Source organism: Macaca nemestrina, chromosome 8 (genome assembly GCF_043159975.1).
Source record: "Macaca nemestrina isolate mMacNem1 chromosome 8, mMacNem.hap1, whole genome shotgun sequence".
NCBI lineage: Eukaryota > Metazoa > Chordata > Mammalia > Primates > Cercopithecidae > Macaca > Macaca nemestrina.
In genome coordinates, this window is record NC_092132.1 from 4,358,934 (window position 1) to 4,371,031 (window position 12,098).

General features: G+C 41.3%; 2 protein-coding genes across 12 annotated transcripts in view; one reads left to right on the plus strand and one right to left on the minus strand.

The window, feature by feature from the left end:
* The window catches only part of LOC105488393 (uncharacterized), a 43,115-nt gene extending 39,600 nt beyond the window's left edge, over nt 1-3,515 (minus strand). Inside the window, exon 1 of the mRNA XM_071067410.1 lies at nt 3,431-3,515. Coding sequence (XP_070923511.1) covers nt 3,431-3,515 — 85 coding nt within the window. The remainder of the gene's footprint in view (nt 1-3,430) is intronic.
* LOC105488506 (protein tyrosine kinase 2) overlaps nt 1-12,098 on the plus strand; it is a 357,242-nt gene that overhangs the window by 37,296 nt on the left and 307,848 nt on the right. For 10 of the 11 annotated variants that reach the window (XM_071067741.1, XM_071067734.1, XM_071067742.1 and 7 more), the window contains exon 2: nt 4,482-4,573. The gene's annotated coding sequence lies outside the window, so the exon portion shown is untranslated. Of the gene's footprint in view, nt 1-17; nt 112-4,481; nt 4,574-12,098 lie in introns of all 11 variants that reach the window. The other variant, XM_071067735.1, reaches the window with a different exon arrangement.

The window sequence follows — 12,098 nt, forward strand, 5'->3', positions numbered from 1 at the left end:
TTTTTTTTTTTTCCCAGTAGAGACGGAGTTTCACCGTGTTAGCCAGGATAGTCTCAATCTCCTGACCTCGTGATCCACCTGCTTCGGCCTCCCAAAGTGCTGGGATTACAGGTGTGAGCCACCGTTCCTGGCCTACTTTTGTTTAAAAAATATGTATGTGTGTAACCACATTCAGTTAAAAAATGATTGCCAGCCTTTTATTCCCTTTCCCATCATCTTCTGTGACAGTCATTTCCATTAAAAAAATAATTTTACACCATATTAAGTGTCTCTAAACATTAGGATTAACTTTTGTATAGTTTTAAACTTTATAGGAATAGAATTATACGGTATATATTCTTTTGTGACAATTGATCTGTGACAAATTGACACTGTAGAGCAACAGGGAAGAGATACTTTTTTGGTAAATGGTGCTGGGTCATTTGAGTATCCGTATAGGGAAAAATAATAATTTGCTTCACACAATAAAAAATTTCAAGTGGATTTATAGATATGAAAAGATTAAATAAAACTGGTATAACGGCATTTAATAGAAATATATTGTGAGCCACATGTGATTTTAAATTTTTCTAGAAGCCAAAGTTAAACAGGAAAAACAAATAAATTAATAATATTTTGTATTTAACCCAGTAATGCTCAAAGACATTTTAATTTGCGAGTAATTTAAAAATTATTAGTATATTTTATTTTGGGGGGTGAGGATACCATAGTTTTAGCAATTCAATGTGTGTTTTACACTTACATCTCAGTTTGGCCTACTTTCAAGTGCTCCTTAGCATGTGGCCAGTGGGTACTATGTTGGAGAGCATAGTTTTAGAGGATAATGATGGATAACATCTTATTATCTCTGGACACAAAAAGCAACCATAAAAGAAAAATCGATGAATTGTGCTACATTAAAGTTAAGACATCATATTCCTCAAAAGACATTATTAGGCTTCGCGTGGCTTTTGTAATCCTAGAACTTTGGGATGCCACAGCAGGAGGATTGCTTGAGCCCAGGAGGTTGATGCTGCAGTGAGGCATGATCACACCACTGTACTCTGGCCTACAGACATTATCTCAAAAACAAAAAATTATTAGGAGAGTGAAAGGCAAATTACAGAGTGGGAGAAGATATTGGTAAATCTTAGTTCTAACAGAGTTTACATAAAAAATACGTAACATGTCAAGAAAAAGGTAGTTCACTCATTAGCAGGATGGACAAGAGACTTTGAACTGCTATTTCATGAGTGATAGATGAAATAAAATCTATCACTGTGGATTTGTCTTTTTCGTTTTGTAATTCTGTTTTTGATTTTTATATATGAGTTACTTAACGACAGGAAATGCATTAGGTGATTTCATTGTTGTACAAACATCATGGAGTGTACTCAGCAAATTTAGATGGTAGCCTACTGCATGCCTGGGCTATAAGGTATAGCCTATTGCTCCTAGACTGCAAAACTGTACAGCATGTTACTGTACTGAATATTGTAGGCAGTTGTAACACAGTGGTAAGTATGTGTGTATCTAAACATAGAAAAGGTACAATAAGGATATGATAAAAAAGATTAAAAAATATGCCTCCTATAGGTCTCTTACATGCATGAATGGAATGGAGCTTGCAGGACTGAAAGCTGCTCTGGGTGAGTCAGTGAGTGCGTGGTGAGTGAATGTGAAGGCCTAGATTATCACTGTACACTACTGTAGATTTTATAAACACTGTACACTTCAGCTACACTGTTTATAAAAATATTTTTCTTTAGTAATAACCGTAGCTTACTGTAACTTCATAAACTTTTAAATGTTTCTAAACTTTTGACTCTTTTGTAATAATACTTAGCTTACAACAGAGACACATTGTATGGCAATACAATTATATATGTATATATATTTCTTTTAATACAGGGTCTTGCTCACTATCTCAGCTCACTGCAACCTCCCCTTCCCAGGCTCAAGTGATCCTCCCACTTCAGCCTCCCAAGTAGCTGGGACTGCATGCGTGTGCCACCATGCCCAGCTAATTTTTTCTATTTTTTTCTGTAGAGATAGGGTTTCACCATGTTGCCCAGGCTAGTCTCAAACTTCTAGACTCAAGCAATCCATCTGCCTCGGCCTCCCAAAGTGCCGGGATTATAGGAGCGAGGCACTGCACCTAGCCACTATTTTCTTTATATCCATATTCTATGAGCTTTTCTGTATTTTTAAAAAATTTTAATTTATCATTTATTTGTTTGTTTTTGAGATGGAGTTTTGCTCTTGTTGCCCAGGCTGAAGTGCAATGGCATGATCTCGGCTCACTGCAACCTCCACCTTCCGGGTTCAAGCGATTCTCCTGCCTCAGCCTCCGGAGTAGCAGGGACTACAGGCATGTGTCACCGTGCCTGGCTAATTTTATGTTTGTGGTAGAGACAGGGTTTCTCCATGTTGGTCAGGCTGGCCTTGAACTTCTGACCTCAGGTGATCTGCCCACCTCAGCCTCCCAAAGTACTAGGATTACAGGTGTGAGCCACAGTGCCTGGCCTAATTTATCGTTTTTAAACTTTTTTGTTAAAATGAAGACACAAATACACACATTAGGGTAGACCCACACAAGGTCAGGATCATCAATATCAATATCTTCCACCTTTGTATCTTGTCCCACTGGAAAGTCTTTAGGGGCAATAACACATATGGAACTGTCATCTCCTAGGTTAACAGTGCCTTCTGGAATACCTCCCGAAGGACCTGCCTGAGCCGTTTTACAGTTGTTGTTGTTGTTTTTAAATAAGTAGAAGTCGTGTACTCTACAGTGATAATTAAAAGTGCACAGTAAATAAATAAGTCAGTAGCATAGTTGTTTATCAAGTGTTATGTACTGTACGTAATTGTATGTGCTATACTTTTAAACGACTGGCAGCACAGTAGGTCTGTTTTCCCCAGCTTCACTAAAACACATGAGTAATGTGTTGTTTCCCCCAAGTGGCTTTTTTTTCCTTCCCCTCTTCCCCGCCCTCCCGTGTTCTCTATCTATTGTGTTACAGAAATTTCTCACATGTCTGGTATTCATTTCCTTGTGGTGAATCAAAAAAATTCTTCGGAAGCTTTAGTAAGTGAGTTCAGCCTTTTGACTCTGACTTTTGCATCAGGATATTCTGGATGGCCCATTTGTTGGGAAATCCCCAGTGTTGGTATCTTTAGATCTTTCTTCTTAGACTTATCAGGTTCCTGCAGGGTAAAGACCTGACTCTCTGAAGTTTGGCAGGAGAGTGCATAGAGGGTGGTGGAGGAGCTGAAATGTGTGTTCAGTGACTAGATCGACCTCTGTTTTGTACAGTTGGGCAGGGTGGCTTTTGTCTAAGGATGCTCTCCTTTTCCAGAGAGCCCCCAGTCTTCTGTCATGGTTGGGGAGTCCCATGAAGGCGTGGTGTTGAGACTTTAGCTGCATCGTAGATAGTCTTCACCCAACCTCCACCATCCTTTTTGCCTCCTCCTTCTTTACCCCTTATTCTGTCTGCATTTAGTGCTGCCAGTTCTGAACCTTCTCCCGACATGGCTGTGGAAATGGAATTGGTTCTTAGTGTTTTTGGCTGCTGGCTTGGTCTGGCTGCATTGGGCCTGCTGAGTCATTTGCTGTGCTTCCAATCTTTTATAGTTTGTTTCCTCCAAGTTTTTCTGTTTTCTTGTTTGTTTGGTTTCTGTCTTCGGTGTTAGAGGCTTTTCTTGTAGCTTCAAAAATTCTGTTACTTTTTCTTTCATTTCTCCCTGGCCCGTGGGTTTGCTTTTTAAATTTATCTTTTTAATATGTCTGTATTAGTTTGTTCTCATACTGCTAATAAAGACATACTTGGGACTGGGTAATTTATAAAGGAAAGAGGTTTAATTGAATTCACAGTCCCACACGGCTGGGGAGGCCTTACAATCATGGCAGAAAGTGAAGGGGAAGCAAGACGTGTCTTACACACGGCAGCAGGCAAGAGAGTGTGTGTGCAGGGGAACTCCCCTTTATAAAACCCTCAGATCTTGTGAGACTTACTCGCTATCATGAGAAGAGCGTGGGAAAGACCTGCCCCCATGATTCAGTTACCTCCCACCAGGTCCCTCCCACAACACATGGGAATTATGGGAGCTACGATTCAAGATTTGAGTGGGGACACAGCCAAACTGTATCTATCTCTTTTGTATAATTTTAGTGGAAGTGAAATAGATATGTATATTCTGTTTGCCATCTTCCTCTGAATTTGTTAGCTAACTTTGTCAGATTAATTATGCCTGTTGATGTTTTAATGGTTCTTAGTTATTTCATGTATATTTCCTTCAACTAAAATATGGGTGTGAAGACAGGGCTTTTCCAAATTTGTTATTCTTCATTCATATGTATGGTAAGCAGTGAAGAAGCTGACTGTAAGGTGGACAGTACAATAAAACCTTGAAAAAAACTAGTGAAATAATGGTGGTTTTATATGTATCTCATATATAAATATATTATTATGTATATATATATATCTCTTGTCTTTCAGGTTCTCTTTGCAATGGAAAGAGGAAAGAGAAATTAGAATTGTTTTTTAAATTGTCATTTGATTTCTTCAGAGTTATTGTGGCCTTCTGAACTGTGAGTATAATTCTCTTGCTATACTTGTGTCTTGAGATTTTTGGTTTTGTTTTTTCTTTCGCCTTAGTGTCTCTTTGTCGTACAATGGAAATAAACAAAAGGTAGTTGATTTTGCAGAGTGGGTTAGGGAAGAAATAGAAATCGTTTAGTGCCTATTATGTGTAGATACTTTATATATTTTTTTCTGAGGTAGTATAATAATGGTTAATAATAACATGCTTAGAATAGTGTCTGGTACATTATAAACACTCTAAGTTACAATTACTAATTGAATCCTCACAATAACTTTATAAGTAAGGTTTACTGTTCTTCCCTATTTCACATTCGCATAAACCAAACTACAGAGAGGTTAGAGGTTACTAAGTTAGGGCCGGACACAGTGGCTCATGCTTATAATCCCGGCACTCTGGGAGGCGGAGACAGGAGGATCGCTTGAGTTCAGGAGTTTGAGACCAAGTGGTTGGGTGCGGTGTTTCACGCCTGTAATTGCAGCACTTTGAGGGTCTGAGGCAGGTGGATCACTTGAGGTCAGGAGTTCGAGACCAGCCTGGCCAACATGGCGAAACCCCATCTCTGCTAAACATACAAAAATTAGCCAGACATGGTGTTGCACCAGCTGTTGTAATCGCAGCTACTTGGGTGACTGAGGCAGGAGAATTCCTTGAACCTCCATAGGAGGGGGTGGAGGTTACAGTGAGCCGAGATCGTGCCACTGCACTCCATCTAGAGCAAGACTGTCTCCAAAAAAAAAAAAATTTGAGACCAGCCTGGATAACAACAAGACCTTGTCTCTCTGAAAAAGACATAAAAACAAAAAGCAAAAACCAAAAAAAAATCTGACAAAGGGGGTTGTTACAGAATCTCCCTTATGGGGTTATTAACGAAGATGCTGTGAGATATGCGTAAGATGTTCACTCAAAATTGTTAGCAATGATTATTTGGTGCCATTTTTCTCATTTTAATGAGCAGAAAACCGAGCTCTAGAGAGATTATATTACCTGTAATTTGTCAGTTTGTAACTTGTAGATCTTGGTGCATGTTTCACAGTTTAGAAATCATACAATTGAGGGTAATCCTACTTTGTCTTGTTTCCAAAGATTGCTCTTTCTTCTAAGTCTGGTGGTAAATTGAGGACGGATATGTTCATAGAATATTTATAAATCTCTTTTGTAGACATTTTGTTTTATGTTGTTACAGTAAATAGCTCATGAACTTGGACTTCATGGAGTCAGAATTCATGATAATTTATAGCTGTATTGAATTTGACTTTCGCAAGTGTTTTTGGAGTACGGACCTAGGATTATTTTTTAATTTCCACATGAGTGTCAGTGCACGTCTTTCTTTGTTCTCTTTTCTCTCCCAAATCTATTTCTAGGTATTAGTGAAGGGAAGTTATGTCATACAGTTTCCATTTCTTTGCAAGGCCTAGAAGTCTTGGTCCTGTGTCCCCCTGTCCTTCATGGGCTAAGGGAGAGGAGCCTACTCTGTCCCTTGTGCTGTGTCACATGTGATTATGTCACAGTGTGAGAAGGTCACAGCCCCTCTGTTTGTGTCCTCCTATTTCCCTCCCCCCTGTCCGTATTGTACCTTTCTTCCTATAACAGTGCATTCTGTTTATTTGGGTGCGAGTCCGTGTGTGAAGGCAGTTTTTGTTATTTCATCTCTGCTTAACCGGCAGTTAACTTTCACTAAATGCTGAATTAGGACTGTTTAATGCTTGTCACAAAATAAGTTCTCTTTTCTTAGTAGATCTGAGCAAAAGAAAGAATACCAAATGTAACTTTTCAGCAGCATTAGCTGTAAAAATATTTCCTCTTGGTATAGCACAAGACAGTTTCATAGCAGAAATACAAAACTTAATATTCTTAGTGTAATGTGCTGGAAAACGAAAGCCTAAAGAGAGCTGAGATGACAAACCAGTTCTTTGTGACCCAAGAGCCAGCTTATTGGCTCATTGGAACTTTAAGAAAAAAAGTGTTTTTTAAAAAAATTTTTCTTTACAGATAGAGTATTGCTCCATCACCCAAGCTGGAGTGCAGTGGTGTGAGCATAGCTCACTGCAGCTTCTGAACTCCTGGGCTTAAATGATTCGCCCATTTCAGTCTCCCAGGTAGCTGGGAATATAGGCACATATTCGAAAAATTTTTTGTAGAGATGAGTCTTCCTTTGTTTCCCAAGCTGTTCTCAAACTCCTGGCTTCAAGTGATTCTCCCACCTCAGCCTTCCAGAGTGCTGGGATTATAGGCATAAGCCACCGTTCCTGGCCTTATTGGAACTTTTTAGCTATAGGACAACATCTACCCATCCTCATTTGTCTTTTTAAAATCACTTGAAAATATGTAAACCCAGGAAAATAGCCAGTGTTCCTGTAATTCCCCCCTCCCCCACAAATTCTGGACAGATGGTCAGGCCATATGTGTAAGTCTGACTTCCAATCCATTGAATTTCATGATGTAATGCTGAGATATAGGTCCCTTATTTCAGAGTTCCCCGTCATAAGTCCCTTGGGCCATTTGAGCTCCTGCAGTACAGGTCTGGTTCCGAAGCAGCTAGCTTTGGCAGAGTTGGTTCTTGGTCCTTGCCTTGATTTTAAGTGACACATTGGAAGACAGAAATTTGGGAAGGAGGTGTTTTAGAACCAGAATTCTAGGCAAGCAAAGGAAAGTCTGGGAGGAATTGAGTTGCTGGGATATATATGGAGATAATTTTCAGGGTTAATGTGGTATGGGAAGGTGGTGGACAGAAAGGAAGGCCTCCCTGAGCCCCTTCTGCAAAATCCCGTATTTGTGAATAAAAGCATCTTTTATAGCATGTGGGCAGATGAGCACAGCTGAGATAGATTGGGAGTGTTGACTCAAAAAAATACTTTTTTAATTATTTATATTATTAGGTACCTCCTAATATGTAGTGGTCCCTCCATATCTCTGGGGAATGGTTCCAGGATTCCCCCAAGATACCAAAATCTGTGGAGCCTGTCTCTTACATAAAATGGTGTAATATTTGCATATAACCTATGCATGTCCTCTCATATACAGTTGCCCCTGAACAGTGCGGGGTGAGGAGTGCCCATCTCCTTTGCAGTTGAAAATTTGTGTATAACTTTTGACTCCCCAAAACTTAACTACTAATAGTGTCACAGGATCCTTGGGGTGTCGCTTCACCAGCCAGAAATCACGTTGGCCGGTGGCACCTTCTGCCTGAGTACTGCCCATGCCCACTGGGCTTGTTCCGCCCACTCGGCTTGGCATGCTGTGCTTGGCTCACACTACAAGCCTGGATCCCACACCTGCCAAGGGCGAGCCAGGTGTGGAGTTGTGAGGGATGTGTGGGTGTGTGAGCATGTGGTCCAGCCACCTTGCACACCCGGCTGCTGTAGCAGGGTGGACAGCTCCAGGCACTGGCACAGGTGCTGGTTCTGTGCAAGGCTACAGCTGGACCAGATGTCCTGCATTAAGCTTCTGCTGTGGGAACCTGCATCTGGATGAGGGGAACAAGGTGGCACCAGAAGAGTGGAGATGTCAGGAACTGCAAAGCCCCAAAGAGGGTGTCATAGCCCTGGCTTGGGGGTTCTCTTCTGCTCGTTGCTCACAACATGGCAAGCAGGAGGCCATGTTTCAGTGCTGTTTGTGTTATAGCTCTTTCAGTTCCTCCGTTCGGCAGGTCCCGAGTTCTTATCCGGTGTCCAGGAAGAATGAGGTACACGGAAAACTGGAGGGTGAGCAAGGTGGAGAGGGGCTTTACTGAGCAGCAGAACAGCTTTCAGGAGACCCGAAGTGGCTAGCTCCTTTCCACAGGCAGGTCATCCCAATGAGTGTCCAGATCTCAGCAGAGAGGAGACTCGCAGTGGGTAGCTCCTTTCCACAGGCAGGTCATCCTGGTGAGTTGAAGGGACCCAAAGTGGGTAGTTCCTTCCTGCAGCTGGTAGTCCTAACATCTCCGTGAGTCTGGCTGAGTCTGGGGCTTTTAGGGGCTGAGAAGGGAGGAAGTGCCGTGGGCGGGCCCGTAAAAAGCTCTGGAAGTTCTTACTCCAGGCCACGGACTCCACCCAGAACTGGTGGCCTGGCCCCTGGGCTTCAAGGCTTCAAGGCCCCCTGGCTTGAAGGTGGAATTTCACGGGGGACCTGCCCCTTTCTACCCAGAAGCCTTTCTGCCTTCTCCCACCATCAGCATGCCATCCATGGCACCTAGGCTGTTTGTAACGAGGTGTGCCTGCAGGCCTACACTGAGCCACTCTCAACTCCCTCTTGGCCTCCCTCCCATGCTTGTCGGTGCCCAAAGTCTGGAGTGGGCCAAGGCGGCAGGGGGCTGGTATGTCAGCACTGCCTCGAGTGTGCTCACACTTGGCCAGGTTGTGACAGACTCAGGCTCAGCCACAACTTTGCTCTGCCCTGGAGTGGGCTGGGGAGAGGCCAGGAGCCTGTGAGGGCAGGGGGGCTTCCTGGACCCCTAAGAACGCAGGGATGCCCAGGTCTGGAGCCGAGGCTAGGAGGCTGCAGCTGTACCTGGGAATGCGGGGCTCCCCTCTACCAACTCAGTGGGGGATTGGGATTCCCACCTGTTCCCAGCTCTTGCTGGCCCTACTGCAGCCTGTGTCTTGGCAGCAGCCCCTCCAGATTGGCTTCTGCTGCCATCAGTACGGTAGACTGGAAGCCTTATTGAGAATATAAACAGTCGATTAACACGTTTTGTATGTTATATGTATTACATACTGTATTTTTACAATAAACTAGAGAAAAAAATATTAAAATCATAAGGAAGATAAAATTACTTATTCATCAAACGGAAGTGGATTGTCATAAAGATGTTCATTCTCATTGTCTTCATGTTGAGTAGTAGGCTGAGGAGGAGGAGGAAGAAGAGGGATTGGTCTTGCTGTCTCGATGGCAGAGGTGGAAGGGGAGGCAGGAGAGGCAGGCACACTCAGTATAACTATTATTGAAAAAAATCCCTCTATACGTGGACCTGCACCATTCAAATCCATGTTGTTCAAGGGTCAACTGTACTTTAAATCATCTCTAGATGGCTTATAATGCGAAATACAGTGTAAATCCTTTGCAAATAGTTGTTATACTGTATTATTTGGGGGATAATGACAAGAAAAACGTCAGTACATGCTTAGTATAGATGCAACCATTGGTTTTGTTTTTCCTCAAATATTTTAGATCCATGGTTGGTTGAATCTGGATGTGGAACCCACTGACATGGATGGCTGACTGTATTGTATGTTAAACTTTATCATTTGTGACTTCTCTGTTTTGAATGACCTGTTGATTTTCTGATTTGGGATATAAAGGTTTAGCTTATTTATGTTATTCCCCATATCTCTTCCTGCATTACTTATTGTTAAACAGTTTATATGTGTATTTTTCTTTTAGAATTCTTCTATTGTAGTTTTAACAATGTCTGTCTTTTGCTTGGTTTATTGATTTATGTCAATATCTTGATTCCTTTGTAAGATAAAGATAGTATTGCCCTAAATATTGACTCTCCCCCCCAATTCCAGCATGTCTGCCTGTTCTGCCTCGTATTTTATGTTTTTGTTATTCCTTTTATTTTGGGATTTTTACGTTTGCATTTTATCTGCAACTCCAAGTGTTCTGGGTACTGCTCATGGGTTGAACTCTAAAACTAGTTTATTTTTAATGTGAAGTTTTCTTGAGCTTTCCCAGCTTAGCTTTCTTTCAAGGTCGGTTTTTCTCTTTGTTTTCTCTGGTACTTATTTCTTTTCATGACGGTGGTATTCCCTGTATGTCTGATGATCCTTTATTGTCTGTAAGTGTATAGGGAAGCAGGACTAGCCACTTTTCTGAGTTAGATTTAGCCCTTGATGGGAATTCAGAACTGAAGTACTTTGCTTCAGAATGCCTTTAGTCTGTGGGCCCCTAAATAACAAAATAAAGTAGAGTTTTACTGTAAGGATGTTAACACCTATACCAGAAACCTTTGCTTTATTTTCTAGAGAAATAGCCCCTTGGGATTTTTTAAAAATTAAAAAAAAAAAAAATTTTTTTTTTGGTCTGAGGGTAAATGCTGAGTTAGCCTGGGCACAACTAGTCAGTTAAACCCTCTGTTTTCACCCCAGGCTATTAGCATCAGCCCTCACCAATACCTCATGGCCAGGCCCAAAGCCTCATCAAGATTCACTTGAGTTTTGTCTCTGTTTTACACATCACTGTGCATGTAGCTCCTCTTTAATAGCTAGATATTTGTTGAATTCTCGTCTTTTGGTGGCTCTTCCCTTCCTCTTATTTACCTTTAAAAAAAAAAAAAAAACAACGTGAATACTTCAGTTTCACTGAAGTCTTCACAGGAATAGAACTCATTACTCCATCACCTTGAACTTGAAACCACTGAGGATTTTAGGAGGTGGGGTGGCATGTTGATCTGTAAGGTGAGGGTTTTAAGAGGTAGAGTGATATGTTGGTTTGCTGTATGGCTAGTTTTAGAGTTAGATGAGCCCGAGTTCACACTTTGGTGGTGCCACTTTTAGCTGTGGAACTTTGGTCAAAACATTTTATTTTTCTTTTCCTCAGTTTCCTCATTTATTGAGACATTGTTTGTACAAGGTGATGTGGGGACAGTTGAGGTAGTTCTTTTATAATGCTTCTGTATTTCTCTAAAGTAGGATTTGAAGTCATCTCCTAAGAATGAGTAGAAAAAGCAGTGCTGGGGTTGATTTGATGATAGTGGAGGAGGTTTGAAATAGGGGTAGTGAAGAAGAGGAGAGAGCCAAGCAGGGATGGAGAAGGCTTGCCTAGGAGTGTTGTGGTTCAACTGAGATTGGTGACAGTTAAATTAGAATGTACCTATTTTTTTAGTTGATGGCGTTTTTGTCTGGTGCTAGCCCCTAGCAGTCCAGGTATATAGTCTGGTATAAGTTGTCCTTATATTTGTATTGAATCATGAAATGGATTTTTTTCCAGGCTTGTTTATTGGAAGGACGGTGGGAGTTGGTAATACTGGTAAAGGATTGGTTTAAACTATGACTTTACAATTCAGGAAATGTTTGTTGAGCTTCTACTAAGTGCTTGGCATGGTTCTAATTGCTTTAGATAGGTGTATCAGTAGACCAAACAGAGTCTGTATAGTGTAGGGAAGCAGATAATAAAAAAAAATAGGCAAATAAGTACATCATGCGATGTACTGGAAGGTGGGACATGGGATGAGAAAAAAGTAATGCCATAGTGTCAGTGAATTTGAGGTCTGAATAGGGTAGTCTTAATAAGCCTCATTGCAAAAGTGAGCTTTGAGCTAAATACAAAGGAGATGGGTGTATTCATGCAGGAAACCGCAGGCTCCTGTCCGGTCTTCCATCTGCTTCCCAGAAGCTATGGAAATAATCTGTTTTAGGTGTTGATTTTAGCATTTACATCCTTGTTTCCTAATAGTATTTGTGTGCTCCATTAATTTTAGGAAACATTATATGCTGAACTCCTATCATGGTAGGTAGGGATTTTCTCTCTCTTACGTGGTCTTTCCTCTCCCCCATCTTCCTCATGTAGTTCTAGAACAGTTTTTGTTTAGA